Consider the following 25,140-nt stretch of genomic DNA (forward strand, 5'->3'; position numbering starts at 1 on the left):
CTTTTCTGACTTCCTGGGTCTATGTGAGCTATCTCTCCCATTTAGTTCTGACATCATTAGGAAGATGGACTCTCCAGCTTATTAGGGCAGAACCACATTGAGGTGGAATGTTTTCTCAAGAATTTTCTAGCTCACTCAGGACTTTAGTGGCAGGACAAACATATTTCCTTCATTCCACAAAACCCTTCTAAAAGGCACCAGTGCAACTATCCTGACATTTGCCAGAGTCCTATCTCCTAGATCACTACCAACTTAAATAAACTTAAACTTTTCCACATTTATTGAGAGATTGTGGAAAGAACGCTAAATTGGAGGATAAATAGCTTAAATCAAGCTGATACGATCTTCATTTATTTATTTATTTATTTTTATGCATTGCTTTATTTCTTTAAGTCTCAGCTTTCTTATCTATAAAAGAGGAATAAATAATACTTATATTACCAAGTTTTCCTGATAACGTTACTTTTAGGAGTTTTTTAAACCCTTATCTTCTACCTTAGAATCAATACTGTGTACTGGTTCCAAGGCAGAAGAGTGGTAAGGGCTAGGCAATGGGGGTTAAGTGACTTACCCAGGGTCACACAGCTAGGAAGTGTCTGAGGCCAAATTTGAACCTAGGACCTCCCATCTCTAGGACTGGCTCTCAATCCACTGAGATACCCAACTGCCTCTAATTTATACATCCTAAAGAGCTACATAAGCACCAGTTACTGCTACCAATGAACATTTTGGATTCAGAAGAAAAAAGGGCATATTGCTTGACAGCCTGTACATATATTGTGTCTGGTAGTGTTTGAAGCACTTAAAAAGAAATAATTTAAACCAATCTACCCCTGCCCCTTTTTAAGAAACACTTACCTTCTGTCTTAGAATCGATACTAATTATCAATTCCAAGAAAAAAGAGCATTAAGGACTAGACAGTTGGGGGTTATTTAACTTGCCCAGGGGCACTCAGCTAGGAAGTATCTGAGAACCTAGGACCTCCTGATTCCAGGCCTGGCTCTCTATCCACTGAGTCACTTAACTGCCTCGTAATCTACCCCCTTTTGGGCCTAATGGATAAACTTCACTGTACCTAAAGCTTTCACAGCTATTTGCCGAGTGAGTGGAGGGGGTATGTTGATGCAAACCAGATCCACATCCTGGTGTAGCAAGACGTCATCTGTCCGGCTGGTGTAGAAGGAAATGCTCATCTCTTCAGCAAGCTGCTTTGCCTCCTCTTCAGTCTTTCCCCACAGCGCCTCAATAGTGAAGCCTTCAGCTCTCAGCAATGGTACCAGAACTCGAGCAGAGCTGCCAGTCCCAAAGACTCCGACTCCTGGTAGCAGCTTCATCCTGGCTTCATCAATTCATCTCTTCACTAGGGCCTTATTCCTCATGCTCACAGATCCAGGATGGCGCCTAAAACAGTAAGAATGTCACCTCATTATTTGGCGGAGAAGACAAAAATCAGCAGCTATTTTTGTACTCATTTGGAATCAGTGTTACTGGTTCATAGGATTTAGAACTAGAAGGTAATTTTGAGACCATCTCAACTACATCTTCCCAGGTTGGAAACTAAATGTGGGAACTAAGGATATAAAGCGACATTTCCCAAGTCACACAGGCAACATGCAGCACAGATGAGACCCATAGCTCTCACCACTATAATTAATTAGACAATAAAAGTTTACTAAATGTTTACCATGCATTTAGATTTGGAGGCAAGAAGACTTAGGTTCAAATCTGATCTCAAACTTACTAAATGACTTTGGTCAAGTCATTTAACTTCTGCCTGCCACCATTTCCTTATTTTTAAAATGAGGGCTAATGATAGCACCTGACTCCCAGGGTTGCATTGAGAACCTCTGTCTGTCCACTTTAAAACATTCATAGATTCTAATCATTGTTATGACTACTGATGTGCCTGGCACTATGCCATGAGGATGCAAAGAAGGGCAAACATGTGGCGCCTATCTTTAAAAAGTGCACATGCTAATGGAAAACACCACATAAATAATTAGGCACATACAAGAGAGATACAGAGGAGACAGAAGGCAGTATGAGAAGGCAGCTGGGGAATGGAAAGGGCTTCTTTGAGCTCAATTGGATTTGGGCTGAGTTGTGAAGGAAGCCAGGGCAGCCAGGATGGGGATGGACAGAGCATCCCAGGTTCTAGGGGGAAGCCTGCACCTAGGCACAGAACTGAGAGGAGTGTTCAAGTGGGCCAGCACATTACATCAGGAAGTTCAAGACAGGGAGTAATGTGTATGGAGACTGCAGGTTTATGAAGGGTTCAGATTAAGAAGTTTTCTGAGTGAAACAAAGCGCTTATATTTGATCTTGGAAGCATCAGGGAGTCACGGTAGATAATGCAAATTCTTTGGCAGATTTTTAAAAATATATTAAGGGAGAATATATTTATTTCTATTCTTTCTGGTATCCAATAAATGCTTTTTGTCAGATGCTTTTTCTGCATCTATTAATGTAATGTGATTTTTACTGATTTTGTTATTCACCAGCTCTATTATCCTTATCATTTTCCTAATAGACCCAACCCTGCATTTTTTATGTAAATCCTGTCTCTACCAGTTTAGTAACCCCACCATCAGAAAAGAAAATTAGGATAGTCTGCAGTTATCTATTGTTATTAATAAAGCAATGCTGGATTTTAGTGATGTCATAATTTCCTTTGTTAGGAAATAATACCTTTTAAAATGTGCTTTAATGGAAAACAGAAAATTGAGAATATATTGGTAGACAATTTCTAAGATAAAGATATCATATGCCAAATATATAGAGAATTAAGTAAAATTGATAAGAACATACATCATTCTCCAATTGATAAATAAATGATCAAAGGATATGAACGGGCAGTTTTTAGAATATGAAATCAAAGCTATATATAGTCATATAAAATGCTCTAAATCATTACTGATTAGAGAAATGTAAATTAAAACAATTCTGAGGTACCATCTCATACATATAACATTGGGGGGAAATGGCAAATATTGGAGGGGATGTGGAAAAATTGGGACTTTAACATGTTGGTAGAACTATGAACTGATCTAATTATCCTGGAGAACAATTTGGAATTATGCTTCAAAAATTATAAAATCCTTAACCCAATAACATCACTATTAGATCTTTTCCCCAACGTGATTAGAAAAAAAAGAAGAAACTCTCTTTGTGATAGTAAAGAACTAGAAAGTGAGGGAGTATTCATAAATTAGAGAATGGCTGAACAAGTTAGGAGATATCATGAGGGAATACTACTGTGCTATAAGAAATGACGAGCAGGTAGGTTTTAGAAAAACATGGAAAGACTTACATGAAATAATGCAAAGTGAAATGAGCTGAGCCAAGAAAATATTGTATATAGTAAAAGTAATAATGTTCAAAGAGTAACTGTGAATGTCTGATTCTTAATAACATGATCATTCAAATCACCTAAGAAGGACTTACGAAGGAAAATACTATCCACTTCCAGAGAAAGAACTGATAAGTAAAACAATGTGTTGTATGGTTACACACAAACATACACACATCAAATGTTGGCCTTCTCTAATGCAGGGTTGGAAGGAAGATAGCTCAGAACTCAAAATATAACAAAAATAAAATTTAAGTGTTCTTTAAATGCTGTATTTTTCTAGGAATTGAAGCCAAGTACATTGGTCTATTGTTTGCCGATTCTATTCTCCTCTTTTTTTTAAGGAGCTAGACATTTTTCCCTTTCTAGTCCTGTGGCACCTCTCCTATTTCACATCATTTCTCAAAGATCATGGACATTGGTTCAGCATTCATATCTATCAATCCTCTGCAGTACTTAATACAGGTCTGGCAAAAAGTAGGCACTCAGGGATGCTTGTGGACATCTACGTGACTTGAATTTACATCAAGAGCTGTTAGGTATTCTTTAAAAACATCCTTACTTAGGTTAGGTTTCATCTCTACTAACCACTTTTATTATGTCATTTTTCTTGGCAGAATCAGAAGCAAAATTTTAAAAAAATTAATAGTTTTGCCTCTGTCATCCATTATTGTCTATATTATCATTCTATTCTTAGGTGGTCCCATTCTCCTTATTTGATCTTTTTCCCAATAGTCCTTTTTGGTGACTTTTATAGATATTCTAAGTAAATGAATACTAAAAACATGTAGTCAATGGATAGTAAAATGTTAACTCAGTATTGTAGTTGCTAACTATGAACATGATAGCTCAGAAAAAAAGTCGGGTGTTAAGATGTATTTCAACAGCAGAAAGCAGTAATTTTTTGTGTTTTGAAGAAACCCTTAAGAAGTCATTTTTAATGATATGGACTTTAAAGAGGGCTTTATTAGCATCTTCTAAGCATCTCACACACTCTAGTGTGAAAAATATAATTATTTACAGCTTACTTGTTTTATTGTAGGTGCACAGAAAAAAAAAACAACCAATGGAGAATTGGAAGAGGCAAGATGATCTCTTCAAACTCATAGCTAAACAAGATTTCCCATTATAATATCCCAACACATGGTCATCCAATCTTTGTTTAATGACCTTTAGGGAAGGGGGGGCCTGCTACCTCTAAATACACCTTATCCACAACTACTGGCTCATCATCAGAGAGCTACAATTACACCCAGATGTCTGCTATCCCTAAAAAATATCCACTTAACCCTACCATTCTCTCAAGCTACATCTCTCCTGTTTTATTACCAACCCCCCTAGAAAAAGATATCTAAACAGGCTAGCCATTTGTTTCCACTCATTTTTCTATTTTTTTCTTTATTTTTTTTGGTCATACAATTTCCCCCCCATATTCTATAAGCAAATAATCTTATAGAACCAAAACCCTAACATATACCCAAATAAGCAAGTGTTAAATCATATGTTTTCATCTGCATTTCTACTCTGACAGTTCTTTCTCTGGAGGTGGATGGCATTCTCAATTCACTTTTCGACCCATCACAATCTGGCCCACTACTAGACAGAAACTATTCTCTGCAACATCACCACCAATCTCTTTATTGCAAAATGAAGTATCCTTTTCATTTTCCTCATCATTCCTGATCTTTATACAACATTTGTCATTGTTAACCACTCATTCCCTACTTCCAGGTACTCTCTATCTACTCTCTGGGGTTTTGTGACAATGCATTCTCATTTTCTCTTCCTTCACATCTGGTTGATACTTCAAGTCTCCTTTGCAATATTTGAACTAAAGAAGATAAGTCTTCTTGACTTCATGTATACAAAGATATTAAGACAAGTTTTTATGCTTCTTAAGTTGCATTTGAATGTCAAATTTTCAATTCAACTTGGATTTTTCTATCAGGGATGTTTGAAAGTCTTCCATTTGATTATATACCCATTTTATCCCCTATAAGATTATGATCAATTTTGCTGGGTAAATATTGGCTGCAATTTTAATTCCTTTGCCTTCCTGAATATCAGATACCAAGCCCTCCACTCCTTTCTCCTGGTGTTAAATCTTGCATGTTCCTGACTATAGCTACATGGTATTTGAAGTATTTTTTTCTGGCTGCCTAGAGTATTTTCTCCTTGGTCTGGAACTCTGGAATTTGGCTACAATATTGCTGGGAGTTTTCATTTGGGGATCATTTTCAGGAGATGATTGGTGGATTCTTTCAATTTTTACTTTGCCCTCAGGTTCTAAGATATTTGGGCAGTTTCCCTTTATAGTTTCTTGAAATATGATGCCAGTGGACTTGTGCATGCTATTTCCCTCTCTCCTTAACATGGCTTTCAGATAGTCCAATAATTCTCAAATTATCTCTTCTCAATCTATTTTCTAGAGCAGTTTTTTTCCCCATAAAATAATTATTTTATATATTTCTATTTTTCCCAGTCTTTTGCCTTGGTTTTACTGTTTCTTGATGTCTCATAGTGTTGTTGGCTTCCACTTGGGCATTCTAATTTTTGAGCAATTATTTTCTTCTATGAGGTTTTGCCAGTTGTCCAATTCTGATTTCTAAGGAGTTATTTTCTCTTAGTATCTCTTTTACCAATTAACCAACTGCATTATTTTATTTTCTCAAATTTTCCCCTAACTTTTTAATTTGATTTTTCAAAGAAAACTCTATAGCTCTTCCAGGATTTTCTACTAGACTTGTGTCAAATCTGCATTTTTATTTGAGACCTTGCTTATAGATGTTGTCAAGCTACTGTCTTCTAAATGAGTCAAGCTTCCCTGTCAGTGTAAAAATGGAGATTTGAACCCCGACTTCAATCCCCAGAAGTCCTTGGTACTTCCCAGAATTCCCTATAATCTCACCTGAGTTCGAGAACACAATTTTTATTTTAAAGGGCTCTCTGCCTCCAAAGAACCTCTCTTCTTCCGCTTCTAAGCACACACGTCTCTCTACCTGGCAGGCAAGATGTAAGTGGCTGTGAATGGGCTATGTGCCCTAGGCATATGCTTTCTTATTTTGCATTTTCTTATTTCCTTGATTTCTAATAATCTTAATAAACCTCATAAAATATAATACTTTTAGTAGAGAAACTAATTTAACTGTTACACTAGGTATTTATGGTTAAGTACTTTTTGTTTGTTTGTTTGCTCATTTCCCCAACATAATTTCTTGACTTTGGACTTTGTGTTAAGAGTTGGGCTCTGCTCACTTTGGAGAGGAGGGGAGAGAGGCATGTTTTGTCTGAACTTCAATCTTTTGTTCTTCTGTTGCTTTCACAAATAGGTCTCGGGGGTCTCTAAATTGTTGGTGCTTCCAAAGTTATATGATCCTTAGAGTGGTCTGCTTACTGTTCTTTTGGTCTTGGCTCTATTCATTACACAGGTATTCCCTTGAGATAGCAACTTCTTCTTTGTCCTGTGAAGACTGGATTTAGCTTTCCCCTGATTGTAACAATGAAGTTACTTAGCTCTTCCTTTATTGCTAAGATTGAATTGTAATCCCCTGTCTATTTTTAGATTTTAATCCCCAAAGTGTTAACGCAGTATTTAAAGTAGATCAACCCATTTTAACGATAAAAAGGTGTTAACTAACCACAAAAAGGTGCAACACCCATTTCATACATTGAGTTGGCAAGCCTAGAGAGGAGTGTCTGCTGTGATTGGTAGACATAAAATTTAGGGGAGGTGAAATAAGAGAAAAAGATCTTTAAATAGAGGAAACAGGCACACCACAGGAATCGATTTATTCAGTCACTCGGAGTTGGATTGGAGTGAAGAAGAGTCACTCCGGAGGAGAGATTGGAAGACAGACACTCAGACTTGGAGTGAAGACACTTGGCTGTGGAACTGGACCCCTAGAGGAGCTCATGCAGGAGATCTCAGACTGCTTTCATTTTAGATGATCACCATGGTGAATGAAAGACTGACTTAGTTCCCTTGCCTTTCTGGAGGTGTGAACCTCCCATCGTCTTGAGACTCCTTTTCCCTGGCTGGGGCTTAGAATTTCTACCTGGCTCTGAGGAAGCCACAGCTGTATCTGCCTCTATTTCTCCCATTTTCTCTTTTGTATCTTCCCTCTATTGTAAATAAACTACCACTAATTACATTTATTTTAGTAATTCGTTTTGGGGATTTAGTAATTAAATTCCTGGTGACCACCAATTAAATATATTCAGAGTCAAAACCATAAAAAATTTAACAGTCCTCAATCCATGACCCTAAACTGGGCAATGAGTGAAGGATTGTCAAGTGGTGCCTGGTCATGTGCCTATTGGTAGTACAAGAGTCCCCTAGAATGTCTGACCAGGTGTTCAGTTCCTGTACTATCCTACCCTTGTGCTGCCTCTGCTACTACTACCACTGCCTTCGAGGTCCATACCCTGCTGCCTTGGCTGCCTCCCATTCTGTCATCCTAAACTGTCCTGGATTGGGAAAAATGACTCATTGAGACTTATTATTAGTGATCCTGCTCAGAATTTAGTTTAAATACTTTTTATAGCTGTTAAAGGATTGTGTTGGGAATGTGGAGAAAAAACACTTATTTAACTATACCATCTTGGATCTGTTTCCTACCATCTTCCTCATCCAAACTGAGACAATAGTTTCATTGAACTTGAAAGCTACAAAATCAGTCCTCAAAAATTAATAACATTCCTATGTAATAATAGCAAAACACAAGCAATAATAGAAAGGGAAATTCCATTCCAAATCATTACAAAATGCTCAAAATATCTGCTAGAGCTGCCAAAGCACACAAAAGATTTTTACAGATTCAACTACAAAGTACTTCTTAAAGGAATAAAGAATAATTTAAATAGTTGAATGAGTATTTAGTGCTTATACCTAGGCCATGCCAAATTAATAAAATACTGAAATTAATTTGCTCTTTTAATGCTATATCAAATTACCAAGGAGATATTTTATAAAACTTGATAAAATAATTACAACATTCATTTGCAAAAATAATGTAGTACAATAACCCATTGTTTGTTAAGAAAGAAAATATAAATTACTTAGGAAAAATTTCCTGACCTGATACCAACTACTAGGAAAACTGGAAAACAATCTGGCAAAAATTAGGCTTAGACCATATTCCACAATACATTCTAAATGAATACATGACATTAATATAAAAAAAAATCAGAAGAGAAACAGATCATCTCTCTCTCTATGCAATGAGTAGATTACTTAACTAAGGAGATAGAGGCAATTACAAAAGATACAGTAGATAACTGATTACTTGAAATTGCAATGTATAAACAAAATTAATACATTTGGAATAAAAATGGGAGCAATTAAATGAGGAAAAAATCTTTGTACTGAATTTCTTGAAGGGTTTGGTATCCAAGATATATATATATAAACAATAAATACATATAAGACTAGTGGTCATTCCTTAATAGATAAGTTACCAGAGGATATGAACAAAGAGTTTTCAAATGAAGAACCACAAAGTATGCAGTTTGGAAGAAAGCTCCAAAGCATTAACAGTAAGAGAAATGCAAATTAAAACAACCTGAGGTTTCACCTTATACCCTGCAAAATGGCAGAGATGATGAAAAATGGCAAGTTAATGTTGAAGGGATTATCAAATGAAAGGCACACTAATACATTTTTGGTGGAGCTGTAAATGGCCCAAACACTTAGATAGAAAAGCAATTTCAAATTATGGAAATAAAATAACTAAAAAGTCCATGCACTTTAAACCAGAGATTTTAATACTGGGCTTATGCTTCAAGGAAGCACTAGATAAGAAGAAAGTCTCCATACATATAAAATAGTTATAGCAAATTATTTTTTGTGATAGTAGATAACTGAAAACAAAGTAGATGCTCATTGATTGGAGAATGACAACAATTTGTGGCATATGAATTTAGTGGCATATCACCAAGCCACAAGAAATTACTTACATGATGAATAAATACAGAGAAGAATGAAAAGATTTACATGAACTGATGTAGTGAAGTAAGCATAGGCAAGAAAATAATATACACAATGATAACAGTATAGATAAAAAGAACAATCACACATACAAAGAATCAAAAGTGAATGCAACAAAATTATAAAGACCAAGAATGCCTTGAATAAAGAGATAAAGATAACTAAAGAGAAAACTTTCGAACTTTTTCATGTATTGATAGATTGTATTCATTTTTTCCTTCGTCTTTGTCTTTTTTTTTGTCTTTAAAAATACTATTTTGGGGATGTCTCTCTCGGAAGGGGAGGAAGAGATCATGGGGACTACCATAATGACATAAAAAACAAAAGACACCAGTAAGAATTTTTTAAAAAGATGGACACATTTCTAAACAGCAGTGAGGCAGCCAGCAGATATAGAGAGAAGAATGAATATGATAGGGGTAGCAAAAGGCTCTGGTATAGAGGATTGTGTTGTAAAGGATTAGCTTTGCAAAAAGTAAGAAGTAAAGAGATCCCACAGGGCAATGACAGGGCCAACATTCCAAAGTTCTCAGGAAGTGAGAAATGGAACACAGAAAAGGTGCTGGCAGTTGGGTGGACTCTGGATGAGAGAGAAGCCTGCTTTGGCTCTAGCTATTAAGATACCCAGAGGGTAGCTGTTTGGTATTTCTGGAGTGGATCCAGAAAAGTCATTGGTTCCCTCTCTTTGGCTGTCCTGATAGTCTGCCTGGATTTACTTCTGCTAATACTGGTGGCATCTTACTGGGATTTGCTGTTTGGATCAAAGAAAGGACTTCTGTGTTGTGAGATTTCTTTGGGCCCTTTGTCCTTGCCTCTACCAATCCTTCCTTAACTTTAATTAATTACTTAATTTTGTATAATTATAGAGAGTATAGGATTTTAATATGTGGGGTGTGTTAAAAGTAAGTTATTCCTTGATTCCCTTCTATTCCTTTCTCCCCTTAGGTAAATAAACTTTTATTTTATAAATAGCTAGTTTGAACCCTTCTTTTCACCCACCCTATAACAGTTGGTGAGTCAGCAACCTGCAAAGTAATTTACTTGGGTCAGAGAAAAAGTCAGATTAGTAAATTGGCAGTTAGGCTACCTGGGAACATTCCATTGTCCTTCTCCAGCACTTGGTTGCTCTCCAAGGTGCTAGTGTAGCTTACCCTAAGTGGCACAGAATTCTGACTTTTGACTGACATTGAATGGGATTTAATTTTTAAAGAGTCCAAAAGCACATGTGCTAGGAAGTCATTTGTTGTTGTTGTTTTGTTCTTTGGTGTTTATAAATACTAATCATAGTGAATAATAGCAGAACATATCCCGTGCTATATAACAACTTTCTATACACTGTAAATATCATGTCAGAGGTCATGGCAAATGTGTTGAATTTTCTATGAGATTGTTTCCTACACATCCCTTATGGGATTTTCACCCTGTTTCCCCAGTGTTGCTATATGGTTTTAGGATATGAGTGGATGGAACCAGTGATGGCATTAACTATAACAACTGTGTTAGCCCACATACCATTGCTTTGTTTATGTTTACTTTTATTTTATGAAGATAAATTTGTGTTTTTTAGTATTGGCTATAGAGTAAGAGCAACTGTGTTATGGATAACAAAAGATTCTGAGATGAAACAGATGATAATGATAATGAAAGATAAAATAGAGGCAATGGAGTTATGTATGAAAGAGAGGGTGATTTTAACCAACGATATTGTGAATGATTTAAAAGATAATGATATAAATAAGGAACATAATGATGGAAGATTTAAGAAATTGTCTAGATTGGAAAGGGAAGATGCAGAATGCAATAAAAATCAAGCTCTGCTGTTCCCTCTAAGGGATATCCCTATTGTGACACAAGATGAAATAAGTAAGATTAAAACTCATAAATTATTTACACCTGAAGATTTAGAAATGATTAGTCATAGAACCCCTTGATTTTCAGACAAACCTAATAAGGTAGTAAAAAGGCCATGGAGATTTTTGACCCTGATTATGCAGATTTTTATTTATTAATGAAGGAGTTATTACTTAAGAGAGAATGGAATCAATTCATAGAGGAAACAAGAAATGATCCATTATTGACCCTATGGCCATGAGATTTGGGAGGTTTGGATATGAATTTATCCCCTGATTATGAAATGATGAAGCAAGCCAGAAGGTCAATTTTGGATGTGATGAAGAGACATACTAAATGCCCTAATGCATGGTCTAAAATTGCAAATATTAAATAGAAATTAAAAGAGTCACCTACAAATTTTCTTGAGAGAATAACAGACACAGTGGAAATAATTCTAAGCCTGGATGTATTAGGAGATGACACAATTGCACACATTAAGAGAATATTTGTAAAGAATGCATGCCCTAAAATTAAATTAATTTTTTAAAAATAATTGCTCAGATTGGGAAGATATGGGTCTGAAAGAATTAAGGAGAAAGGCAATTTATGTATGTATGGACAATGATGATAAATGTGAAGATAGGGATACTGTAATAGAGTATTTGAAAAAGAAATTGAGGGATGCAGAAAATAAAGCAAGGGATAGTGAAATAAAGGAAATATAGGCAGTGGCAGCACTTAGATCTGTGCAAGCAAGCAACCAATACAAGCCAAAAGAAAGGAGATCTGGACCTCGGGGGTGTTTCTTATGTAATAGTGTTGGACATTTTGTTAGGGAATGTAGGTTTGGAGGGCAATTTTGTAGACAATTAAATAGTAATAATGGATATAATAGACAGTATAATAATAATTATCAGAGGAGAAATAATATAAGCAATTGCTAAAATGCTTGCTGTCAGGAAGCTCAAGCACTAGATTTAAACACTATACAAGAGTGAGTAAAATCAGGAGCAAGACCCAAATACAGTCAAGTAGTGAATGGACATAAAGGTGATCAGAACAAAGGAGCATGTTCATTATGAAGGTGAACCCAAAGTTCTCCTGTATTTGAAAAATCAAAGGAAAATGGAGATAAGGTTAATGAATTTATAAATAATATGATTGAAGCAAAGGATAATGTAATTAGTGTTAATTGAGGAAAAAGAAAATTGTAATTCAAAATTGGTGGAAAATTTTAGTGATTGTGAAATAATGGATAATGAAGAATGTAAATTGGATAAAGATGTGATTGCAAATGAGAACAATGATACCAAGGTAGAGATTATAAAGACCAAAGAGAGTAGTAAAAAAGCTGATGATGGTGTTAAAGATGTGAAATTCCGAGAATATCATGCAATTCAAGCAGATGTAAATTTGGATGGACAGGAAATGACTGAGCTTTGTATTGATGTTTGCACCAATGTTGGAAACATTCCAAACACCTAATAGTACAGAACCATATGTGTCTGTAACTATTGGAGATCAAAGTTATAATCTTCTGGTTGATACTGGAGCCAGTAAATCAGTTTTGCAAAGTTTTCCTAAGAGTTTTTGGTACAATGGAAATAATACGAGCTACAGAGAGTAGCAAAATTACAACCAAAAATGATTACTTTAGGTTCATTATCTGTGGAATATGCATTTCTGTATATGCTAGACTGTCCAATGAATCTTTTAGGTAGAGATTTATTATGTAAATTAAAGGCAACAATCCAATGTACTGATACTGGTGATATCTCATTACATCTACTAGAACAATCTCTGAAAGCTTTTCCATTGCTGTTCTTAGATTCAGACAGTACAGAAGGTGACTTAGATTCAATCTATCTAATACCTGAGGATATCCCTGAAGATTTTTGGTCAAAGTCTTCCACAGATGTAGGTCTATTGAAATTAGCTACTCCAGTAAGGGTGAGGACTAAGGAAGGACCAGTTCCTTGTGTACCTCAATATCCCTTGACTAAAGAAGCAATTTAAGGTATAAGACCAATCATTGAATCCCTAATCCAACAAGGGATCATAATACCTTGCTTCTCAGAATTTAATACTTCTATTCTTGCAATCAAAAAGCCAAAGTTAGATCAGTATGGCAAAGTTATATATAGTTTTATACAGGATCTAAGAGCAGACAATGATTATGTAATCAAGACTCATTCTGTTGTACCAAGTCCAGCTGTTATAATTTCTTCCATTCCAAGTCAGGCAAGATATTTCACTGTGGTATATTTATGCTAAACTTTTTCTCATTTCTCAAAACATCTTTGCTTTTACCTGGGAAAAAAAAAAAGCCCAGTGGACACGGACTAGTTTGCCACAGGGATTTACCGATTCACCAAGCCAATTTTCACAAATTCTAAATAGAGATCTAAAAACTATAACATTCAAAGAAAGTAAAATGGTGCATTTTTTGATGATATTCTTCTTGCATACCCAAATGCTAAAGTGTGTCTGAAAGATAGCGAGGTGACCTGGGAGCCAGAAACACTCATGTTCATGCTATCTGCCTCTAACACAGACAGAACTAGCAAGTTTCATGTTCAGCAGCTACTTAATCTCAGGGCCCTGGGCAACTCTTTAAGACCATATATGTTGCATGTGTGACTAATAGGGACACATGCTTTACTGATTTCACATAATTGATATTCAATTTCTTGCTTTCTCAATTTGGGAGAAAGGTGGGAAGGAGAGAAACAGAACTCAAAAAAAATTGTAATGATTGTTTAAAAATAAATAATAAAATTTAAAAAGATTATATGTTGAAGGACCTGACTCCAGCCTTTCTTTCCAGTATGATTATATATTACTGAATATATATACTGAATTATATATTACTGAAGCCAAACTGTCTTACATGCTGTTGTCATTAAATACCCTTCTTTCCATAGCCTTGCATATGCAATCTCCCAGGCCTGGAATGCTTGCCATCTTCATCTCAGCCTCTGGAGCTCTTAATTCACTGCAAGGTTTGTTTTGAAATATTGTAAATATCTTTATGGCTATTGTGGTAGAAGTAAGATATCAAGGTTTGCTGGTTTCTTGATAACCCACAGCTAGGCCTTGTAGGCCTCCCCATAGGCCCAGTGTGTTTATTTGACTCCAGACCAGTTTAAAAACAAAGACAGGGTTTTTGTTTTTCTAATTTTAACCACAGTAAGGATGGGAGGATCAGGGAATAGGATGCCCTATTCTAAAAATTCTGGCTAACCTCCCCTCTCTCCCCCCTTCTATGACCCTTGCAAAAGGGTGCCTTCATTTTCTTCTAAGCTGCCTATTTCACTACTCTGACTGTCTAAGATTTCCCCAGCTAATCGTCCCAAATAAGTTTTGGTAAGGTATGTAGTTCTTTAGATCAGGTAAGCTGACCCTTTATCTCAGGGATCAATCTTGTCCAGTTAGGCCCAAGATGGCTATAGGGCTGCTGATCTTCCTTCACTGGCTGTCTGTACACAGAGCTCAGAGCAGCTGGAAACAATCTCTCAGGAGGCTAGATCATGAGTAGATGGCAAGGTATGACAGATTTCTTCACACAGGATACCAGAGCTGATGGCTTTGGCTTCAAGTGAATAGGAAACAAAACCCCTCCATCACTTGATAGAGGTCCCAAGCAGGAGGAAATTATCACTTCAGGCTCTCCCAGAAACAGGAACCCCAAAACCCCCTTGGCAGCTCTCTGTGCCCTCTTTTATTCATTTCCCCACATTCCAGAATTCAATCTCTCCAATTCCACAGCATGTGGTAAGGTCCAGCACACTGATCTCTGTGCAAACTCTTCTCTATTTTCTGTTTGCAACCAATTTCTGTTTTCCCTCATAACAGGTTCGAGTTATACCTTCTTTAAGAAGCTTTTCTTTAATGTCCCACCTGAAATCATACTGTATTTGTTTTTTATAATATCCTGTATTTAATTCCTCTGTGACCACAACAATCATAGCTATCATTTATCAGCCTCGCCTAGGTCCCATAGCTAGTCAGCATCCAGGCCTCCATCCTCTGGGCACTGCACACTGCACTTGCCAAGGGCAATAGCAATTTCTGAGAACAGAAATGGCCTCCTTTTACTTTTGTTTCCTCAGTGCCAACATAAACTGGCACATCGGAGGGACTCAGCAAACACTTTCAACTCCAACACAGTATTTTTCTCCCACCTTGGCACAAGCTTAAATGGAACATGCTTGGATCACTTGGCCATGGAGAAAGGGTAAAAAATTATGTTGGTAGAATCAGCTATACTATTAGTTTAGGAAAACCAAAGAGTTGAGAAAAGAAGGCAGACAACATGTAGGACTGCTCTAATTATCCATTTTGATTTCTCTCTCATTTCTAAGCACAGACATTGGCAGCAGGGAGGGGGAGGTGATAGTTAAGGTTCTCTTAGACCTTATACTTTGGCATTAGATATGTTCCTGATTTGTTATAAAAATAATAAAATATTTTATAATAGCCACCTAGTAATCCTTGTTTGGAAATGTTCTCATCCATTTCCCTTTAGCACCTAGTGAAAAGGAAGACAATAATGCTGACAGAGAGAGGGTAGACCTCCCCACCTCTTTCCTGAATACATGCTGGCTCATTTCCTTTCATCTTCCCAAATGAACCTTAAATGGTTTGACAATTGCAACTGTACTAGATCAAGGCAATAGAACCAACCTTAAATTAAGCCAGCAAGCCTTTATTAAGCACCTACTCTATATCAGTGCTGGGAGTCATCAGGCCATGATGTCTTGACAAGGTGACTTGTGGCAGCTAAGAAGGCCACAGAGAGGCCCCTTGGCAAGAGTGATTGCCCACTCAGTCCCCCTTGCATGACCTCTCTCATTAACATCCCTTACCTATGGAATTGAGACGATTACTATTCCCACTAACCTCAGAAGGAATAATACAAGAGCGAAATACTTGTATGCTATTTCTCTAAAACATTACCAAAAGATCAGACCCTCAAACCCAATCCCAAAAGACTCCAATGGGTTAACTTTTACTCAGGTACATAATTCCCAGCAAAACCGTAGCTACAAGACAAGCCCAGAACTTTCCCACTCACAGAAACTTATTCTCATGAAGTCAGCCTACAAATCAATCATAAAAGCCCATACAAAACATGGAGGTACACCAAGCTTCATCATGCCTCAGTGACTTGATTCTTCCCCTTGAGAAACTCCCTAGTAAACCCTAAAAAATGATCAGTCTAATATTAAATCTGAACTGTGTTCTCAGTACCTCTCAACCTCAATGTTACAATTATGGAATTGTCTTTAATAATTTCCTATTGATTATTTCTTTTTATTAAAAGTAATAAGTAAATTTCCTTGATTGTTTGTAAGCTCAAGCTCCTCACAGGGTAATGAGAAAATTAAGCCACCTGTGATGAAATCATTTATCTTATGTGAAACCTTTATTCTCTCAAGAATCTATAATCACAATATTTTGCCAATACTGATCTATATGATCTCAAGGAGGTTGAGGGAGAGGGAAAGCTTAGCCCAGCTATGCTCAGCTCCTGCCAACAGTGGAAAGAGGCTAGAATATCACCCCTCTCACCCCAGCAGTCTACAGAGAGGCCTCCACATTCCATCTTTGGCACATGTGCCATAGGTTGGCCATCATGGAACTAGGGAATGGCTGAACAAACTATGGTGTATGATGGTGATGGAATATTATTGTGCTATAAGAAACAATAAGCAAGATGATTTCATAAAGAACTGGAAAAGGGCAGCTGGGTAGCTCAGTGGATTGAGAGCCAGGCCTAGAGATGGGAGGTCCTGGGTTCAAATCTCGCCTCAGACACTTCCCAGCTGTATGACCCTGGGCAAATCACTTGACCCCCATTGCCTAGCCCTTACCACTCTTCTGCCTTGGAGCCAATACACAGTATTGACTCCAAGACGGAAGGTAAGAGTTTTTTTAAAAATAAATAAAGAAAAAAAATAAAGAACTGGGAAGATCTTCCTGAACTGATGTAGAGCAAAATAAGCAGAACCAGGAAAACATTGTACACTGTAATAACAATATTGCATAATGATTAACTGTTTAAGACTCAAATACTCTTAGCCATATAATGATCCAGGACAATTCTGAGAAACACTGGACAAAGAATTCTATCCACCTCCAGAGAAAGGACCACTGGAGTTGGAATACAGATCAAAGCATGCTATTTTTCACTTCAGTTTCTTTGGATTTTTGTTTTGGGGTTCTGGTTTCATATGAATATTCTCTTACAACAAGGAATAATATGGAAAACATTTTGCATAAATATACATGTATAATGCTGATCAAATTGCTTACCAACTCTGGGAAAAAGGGAGGGAAGAGAAGGAAGGAGACAATTTGCATCTTATAACTTCAGAAAACTTATGTGGAAAATGGTTATTACAAGTAATTGTTAATGTCTTTACTCAAAAAAAAAATGAATATGATAGTTGAATTTATTTCAATGATTTTCCTGACCTGAAGGCCTAACAAATGCATAGTACCTACTTGCATGGGAAGACATTTTACTTAGGTTCTAAGCCTAGGTGTTTGATTTACACATAAAGACTTTTTCTCTATGGTACAAAGTGAATCCAATAAGCAAGATGTAGCTATGAATGTTATCAAAGCACTTACTGTACTATAAGGTCAACCAAAGGAGGTGAAGATGGGCAAGTGGCCAGAAGCACATGAAGGAAGCACAGCTGCAAAATGTGCTTCACTGTGAATAAAAAACCAACATCAATAACCAGGAAGATCTCCTTTTCAATTCTGTTTTTTGTAGACATAGCACAGTAGTCATCAGAGAGAGAGGTCAGCAAGTTTTAAAAAATGTTTGAATAAAGCCACTGCGCTAAAAACTTCATTTTCCTATTGTAGGCATTGTAATGGTAATTGTAATAAAAAGTGTAATTAGTGTAAAGAATAGAGTATAATCAGATATGGAATTTACAATGGGGATCTGAAATTCTCTAGGCTGCTTTAATAAATTTTCATGGAACTTTGACAATGTCAGAGGAAGAAGTGTGCAGTGTGCCTTAGGAGTGTCAGTAGAAAAATGGACAACCACTTCTGGAAGAGAAACTCAGAGGTTGGTTGCTCTTGGCTTTGCTATTGATCAACTTTGGAAGACTTGTGAAAGAGTTGAACATCTTGCTTGAAAAAGTGGAAGGAGTATGATCAATTAAGCAGGAGAGTTATTTGAGCAGTTCTGCAGAATCCATCTGGTGGCACCAGAGGGTAGCTACTGAATGAATACCTTGTCACTCTGACAGGCACAGTGAAATCATTGGCTGAGAGAAGAAAAGTTGCAGCTCTATATAATTTTTTGTGCATAATTTTTTGGAAATAGGTTAGCAAATTAGATTATAAGTTTAGTAAATTTGGTAAGTATAGAGTCTACCCTGGTAGACAAAAAAGGTGTCCTTTGCAGGACAGGGTTTTTTAGTTGGGTTAGTTAGAAAACTTATTAGCTTTAGGAAATATTTTCTTTTCACCAAATATCTTCTTTTTACTTTCCCTTTCCTAAATTTTAATAGTTACAAAAATAAGTTTTTTGATAACTGGCCTGAACAGGATTTTCTACAACTGCCTGGTGGCCATATTGTTCAACAGTCAAACTTGAGAACCTGTCCACAACAAAGACAACTATTGGTGTTATTAATATACCAATAATCAATAAGAGTCAATACGCCTTATAACAGTTGATGGGCCATTTTTGGAAAAGAACCTAAAAACAACAGGGAAACAACTATTTATATTTTCAAGTCAGATAAAGACAAGCAGTTCTCAGCTGATGGAAATTTTCAGGTGAAGCTCCCCTTTAGCACCAAGGAGAGCTCCCAAAGGGCAGAGGTTTTTCCCACTGACAATACCAAGTGACCCAGAGCAGGGTTGGCAGTGTCTCTAAAAATTCATAGTAATATGGTTTGGCTGACAATTTTTGAACATGGGAAATCTTACCCAGTTGATTAATAAAACAATCCCTGAGTACATCAAAGGAATCTGATAAATCCCATATGCCAACTGTTGAGTTTTAACATTTATGGATCATATACTGGATGTCATTACTAGGTATAATAATACTGGTACTGGCTTCATTTAGGATGTGTATTAATTGCATGCTAAATATATTCCTATCTTGGAAAAGAAGGCAAATAAGGGAATGGGAGAGATCTTAAGATGGAATATGTTGTAGCAATGATGAATGGACTAGGTCAGGAGCTGGCACTACTGAAATAATAAACCACCATGGGCAATAATATTGACAAGAAAGCAGTAGGGCACTAAACTTGAGCAGGAGACAGCTAAGCTGGAGCATGCCATGGGAGGTTCTTCCCACTGCCTGAATTCATGGATAAGCTTATTGTTATTATTATTAAAGTTCGTGGATAAGCTTATTGACCTAGGCGAACGTTAATTGTCTTTGGACATATCTAATGATAGGGACATTTAAACACCTACAGAGACAATTTGTAAGAAACTCTTGCAAAGTGGTTCAACAACATTTTCAACAACACTGACCCAAATGGTTGAAAATGAGTCTGGATGGAAGAGTTGCTACCTAGTTATTTCAAGTGGATAAAGATAAGCAGGAATTTGGACATAATGAATAGAGGATCTCAGGCAAGATCTAAAACTGCAATTGAAGAAAGAAAAACAGGAAAAAAGCAACAATCAGGGTCCAAGATGCCATTACTGTGGGAAATTTGGGGATTTTATGAGAGAATGTAAGAACCGGGGTCAAATGTATACACAAAATAGCTTCAATCCAAACTGATACAGGGCAATGGCAATTTGTATAGAGGAAATAGATTTTATGACGGCATACTATGGTAAACTTTATCCAGGATTTAGAGCCTATGGGTTCCCAAATGCATTCAGATATGAGTACCAAGACAGGAAGGGTTATCCAACTGACTAACAGGACAGGTTTTATCAGAGATCTGCACAAGGGAAAGACAAAGCTACAAAGCAAACCTATATTAAAAATGGTGCTAAACCAAAATACTCCCAGGTAGTCAGTAGTAACACAAAGCAGGACTCACAGAAGGGGGCACATGGAAGTGCATTATGAACTTTTTACTGGGGAAGTGGTCTAGATAATGATGATACTAAGGAAATGGCAATACAGGCCATGGATAGAGGAAGAAATAGATGTAGAAGAAGCACACATTGAATTGAAGGAATTTGGGAATAAAGGACAAGAAGATGAGTTTGGGATTCCTGATCCAGCTATTATAACTCCCATTATTTGGGTCCATAACCCACCTTGAAGCTCAGAATCTTATGTTACCCTGAAAGTGGAAAATGCAATTTTTGGCTGTCTTTTAGACACCAGAGCCTCTAAGTCTGTGTTAAATGTGTCACCTGACAGGTTGTGTGATAGTGTGGGATGTATGCAGCTTGTGGGAATCTCAGGGAAACCACTGCAAGTATGCAGTGGACCTCATATGGTGTCCCTAGGTCCCTTGAACATAGAGCATTCCTTCTTGCTCATGCCAAATTTACTTTCTTCTAGTCAGAGATCTATTGTGCAAACTCAGGGCTACTATCGCAGACTAAAGGGGGACATATCTCTAGAGCTACCAGAGAAATCATTGGAGCTTTTTCCTATACTGTTTTTGGAAAGCCTAGATTCTGAGATAGAGAAGCCACAAATAAATGAGATCCCCACAGACATACCTATGGGTTTATGGGCCACACCATTGACAGATGTGGGGCTACTGAAATCAGCAGTGCCAGTCCAGATCCAAACTAAAGATGGTCCAGCTCCAGGTATTCGACAGTACCCACTGTTAAAAGAAGCTATCGGAATTACACCTGTCATTGAATCGCTAGTTAAACAAAAGATCATAGTGCCCTCCACGTATGACTATAATACCCCAATCTTACCAGTCAAGAAGCCAAAACTGGATGACCAAGGCAGGCCAGTTTACAGATAAATAATCATGTGGTCAATAGGCATGCAGCAGTACCGAGTCCAGCCACAATAATATCCTCATTTCCCAGCAATGCTAAGTTTTTCACAGTCGTAAATCTCTGTTCTGCAATTTTTTTCATTCCAATTCACGAAGATTCCCCCCAAAAACTTTCCTTTCACCTGAAATGGTATTCAGTTCTCCTGGCAGCATTTGCCCTCAGGGTTCTGTAAAAGTCCTTCAATCCCAAATTTAACTGAGAACCTGGCTAATATACATTTTAAAGAAAGCAGGCTAATTCATTTTGCTGACGACCTCCTGCTAGCCTCACCATCTGCTAAACTGTGCCAAAGAGACAGCAAGCACCTTTTAACTTAATTATTTAAAAGGGGACATAAAATCTCTAAGTCCAAGGTGTAATGGTGTTTGCCAGGAGTGGAGTATATGGGATTCATTTAACAGAAGGGGTCAGGCATATTTCAGAGAAGAGAATAGCAAGTATACAACAGCTAACAATCCCAAAGACCAAGAAACAACTAAGGGCTATTCTCAGAGCAATGGGATTTTGCATCTAATGGATACCATGATTTGGGGAATTGGCAAAGCCATTAACAGAGCTTACAAAAAGAATGGGTGGAGCCATTCAAATTAACAACAGAACATCTTGATGCCATATCACAATTGAAACATGCCATTTTATCTGCCCCAGCTCTGGGCATACCAGATTACAAGAAGTCATTCATTCTGTATATCCATGTGAGAAAAGGTGTGGCCTCTGTTGTGTTAATGGAGTTTTTTGGTCCAGTGTAAAAACGTATTGCATATTATTCTGGACAACTGGATCCAACAGCTGGAGGGGCTCTACTGTGTCGTTTCAGGGTCGTGGCAGCAACAGCTCTGTTAGTGACAAAGGTAGCTGACTTAGTTCTGAGGAATCCTCTGATGATCATGTGTCCCCATGAGACTGAAGCTGTTAAGGCATAAGACTCGAGCCTTTTCAGACCAGGGGCTGGCTTGATAGGCACTAACACTTTTAGGAAGTGAGAACATTACCCTAAAATGATGTGGGAACTTGAACCCTGCCACTTTGTTACCAGACTTGCCAACTTCTGGGGAAAAGCTGTATGAGTGTACTAAAGTGACCCAGACAACTGAGAAACCAAGGGACAATCTTTTTGACACACCCCTGGAGAATCCCGATTTTATTCTTTACACTGACGGATCCTCCTTTATGAGAGATGGGGTACAGTACACAGGAGCAACAATGGTAACAGAGTTTGAGATGGGGACACTTGCATTGCCCTTGAATCTAAGAGTGCAAGCTGCAGAGCTTATTGCATTAAAGCAAGCTTGTATCATGGCCAAGGACAAGAGTGTGACAATTTACACTGATTCCAAGTATGCCTTTGAGATTTGTAACAAAGTCAGAAGCCTATGGTTACAAAGAGGCTTCTTAACATCCTCTGGACACAGTTGCCAATGCACAAATAAGTGAACTGCTAGCAGCTTTACAATTTTCAAAGCAGATAGCACCTGTGCTTTGCAGAGTGCATACAAAGAACAAAGATTCTGTTGCACAGGGGAACAATAGGACTGATGCAACTGCTAAAAGTGTTTTTTATACAATAAAATACAAATATAAAAACCATTAATCCATAGGCTGCACAAACTCTGATCAGATTTGGCCCTTTGACTACAGTTTGGATACATCCGTTCTAAAATCTTTCAAATTTTATAAGGCACATGTCTTTTTTACTGATTATCTCTTACTCTTGCAAGGTAACCAGACTTTTGCTGTCCTATAACTCTGATGATTTCCTTTATCCCATTCTTCCTAAAGGGTTCTCTACTAATAATCTGCTACAATCTGCTGAATGTTCCTCATGCCTTTGCCCTTTAAGTAACATACAACTTTGTTTTTGGGATGGTAAATTTTATATCTATATAATTTAAGGGTTTTTTAAAGTCCTTAACTTCTACCTTAGAATCATTACTAAGTATTGGTTCTATGGCAGAAGAGTGGGAAGGGCTAAGTAATGGGGATTATGTGATTTACTCAGGGTCATATAGCAAGAAAATGTCTGAGGACAAATTTGGATCCTGGACCTCTCATCTCCAGGCCTGGTTCTCAATCCACTGAGCCACCAAATTGCCCCCATATAATTTAAGGGAAGGAAAGTATCATTATAAAAGAGAATTTAAGTTGATAGTCAGTAAGAATCATGATTTATATACAGAAGCATACTTATTCACAAGTTACAAACTGAAGGGGAACCAGTTTCTATTCTCTTTATTAAAAACCCTCACCTTCTATCTTAGAATTGATACTAAGTATCACTTCCAAAACAAAAGAAAGGAAAGGGCTAAACAGTGGATCATAGGGTCACACAGGTAGGAAGTATCTGAAGTCACATTTGAACCCAGGATCTCTCATCTCTATACCTGGCTCTTTATCAACTGAGCCACCTAGCTGCCACCACCAGTTTCTTTCTTTCATTCTTACTTTTTTTTTTTAAACCCTTACTTTCCATCTTGGAATCAATACTGTGTATTGGTTCCAAGGCAGAAGAGTGGTAAGGGCTAGGAAATGGGGGTTAAGTGACTTGCCCAGGGTCACACAGCTGGGAAGTATCTAAGACCAAATTTGAACCCAGGACCTCCCATCTCTAGGCCTGGCTCTCAATCCACTGAGCTACCCAGCTTCCCCCCACCAGATTTTTTTAAAAGAAAAGTCAACTTCAATTTCAGAAAATTACCTGGGAAGAGGCAGGCTCATATGGTGGATTAGGGAGACCTAAGAATGGAAGTTCAACTAAGTGATCTTGTCAACTGACCTTTATGGACACTCAGTCCTCTTATCTGTAAAATAAAAGAGTTAATTAGATATACTTCTAGCTCCAAAATGCTATGATTTTATAATTTAATAAACACTACAGTGATTTGCAGTCTTTAGGCAGAGAACCCATCTAACCTGCAAAGAAAGCTAATTTCTATCCTATCTCAATAATAGAAATAATCCATTTGTAGTACCACATGTTGGATATTTTTATAAAACAGCTTGAGATGTTGGAGGAAATTTTACTCCTAGGAGAAAGGCAGTAGCTTCACAAGGTAGATAAAAAATATAATGAAAAGACAGGCACATACGATGATTAACATCATAGAACAAGTCAATGATAAATTAGTAGATGAAACAAGTAGGTGCCTTTATAACTGTGAAATCATATTCCTACTCTCTAAGGCTGGTTTTGGAAAAATATTGTCAAAGTGATTAATGTAATAAGCAGTAGTGGAAAATCTTCCCTGACTGATTTATTGAAGCACAAACATGACTACATCATAACAGACTCTTTATGGCATTAGTTCTACGTGAGAAAATTAGAAGTTGAAGGAAAAGGCAGATTGTTAATAAATATCCTTATTTTACAAGGGGAAAATTCTAAGTCCTGTTCAGAACTGACACAAGTTTTTCTGAGGTGGCCTAAATAAGGAAGCTACTTTTATCTCAATCTAATAAAAACTAAAGGGGCCAAGTTACCACCATTTCAATTATTGACTTATCAAGCATGATGTGCTCACTATTTGATTTAAATTGACCAACAGTGGCTATTTTTTTAACTGAAATACTGAATCTTCACATTTAGTTTGACTGTGGCACTCAAGACTGTTTGCCACTTCTCATCTGTCCCCTCCTGGACCTTTTCTCTTAGCTCATCCAAACAGTCATAATTTGTGCTACTGCTCAAGGATTTAGCTTCCAAGAATGCTGACTTCTCTTTCATGGGTGGCTTAAAGACTTCTTTGAGAATTGAACAATTACCACATAATTATAGATTGGAAAAATAGTTTTCTTTTCCTTTTTTATATTTCCCTAAAAAGCAATTCATTTTTAAAAAAAAATAGAAACCCTTACCTTCCATCTTAGAGTCATTGACTCCAAGGCAGAAAAGTGGTAAGGGCTAGGCAATGGGGGTCAAGTGACTTGCCCAGGGTCACACAGCTGGGAAGTGTCTGAGGCCAGATTTGAACCTAGGACCTCCTGTCTCTA

General features: G+C 37.2%; 1 protein-coding gene across 9 annotated transcripts in view; it reads right to left on the minus strand.

Moving 5' to 3' along the window:
* The window catches only part of GFOD2 (Gfo/Idh/MocA-like oxidoreductase domain containing 2), an 84,532-nt gene that overhangs the window by 38,237 nt on the left and 21,155 nt on the right, over positions 1-25,140 (minus strand). For 4 of the 9 annotated variants that reach the window (XM_056807248.1, XM_056807589.1, XM_056807396.1 and 1 more), the window contains 2 exons: positions 23,849-23,951; positions 1,077-1,402 (listed from right to left, as the gene is read on the minus strand). In XM_056807248.1, the coding sequence (XP_056663226.1) occupies positions 1,077-1,335 (259 nt within the window). In that variant the 5' untranslated portion in view covers positions 1,336-1,402; positions 23,849-23,951. The remainder of the gene's footprint in view (positions 1-1,076; positions 1,403-23,848; positions 23,952-25,140) is intronic. The other 5 variants (XM_001364933.5, XM_007477183.3, XM_056807508.1 and 2 more) reach the window with 2 other exon arrangements.

This window comes from Monodelphis domestica, chromosome 1 (genome assembly GCF_027887165.1).
Source record: "Monodelphis domestica isolate mMonDom1 chromosome 1, mMonDom1.pri, whole genome shotgun sequence".
Classification (NCBI taxonomy): Eukaryota; Metazoa; Chordata; class Mammalia; order Didelphimorphia; family Didelphidae; genus Monodelphis; species Monodelphis domestica.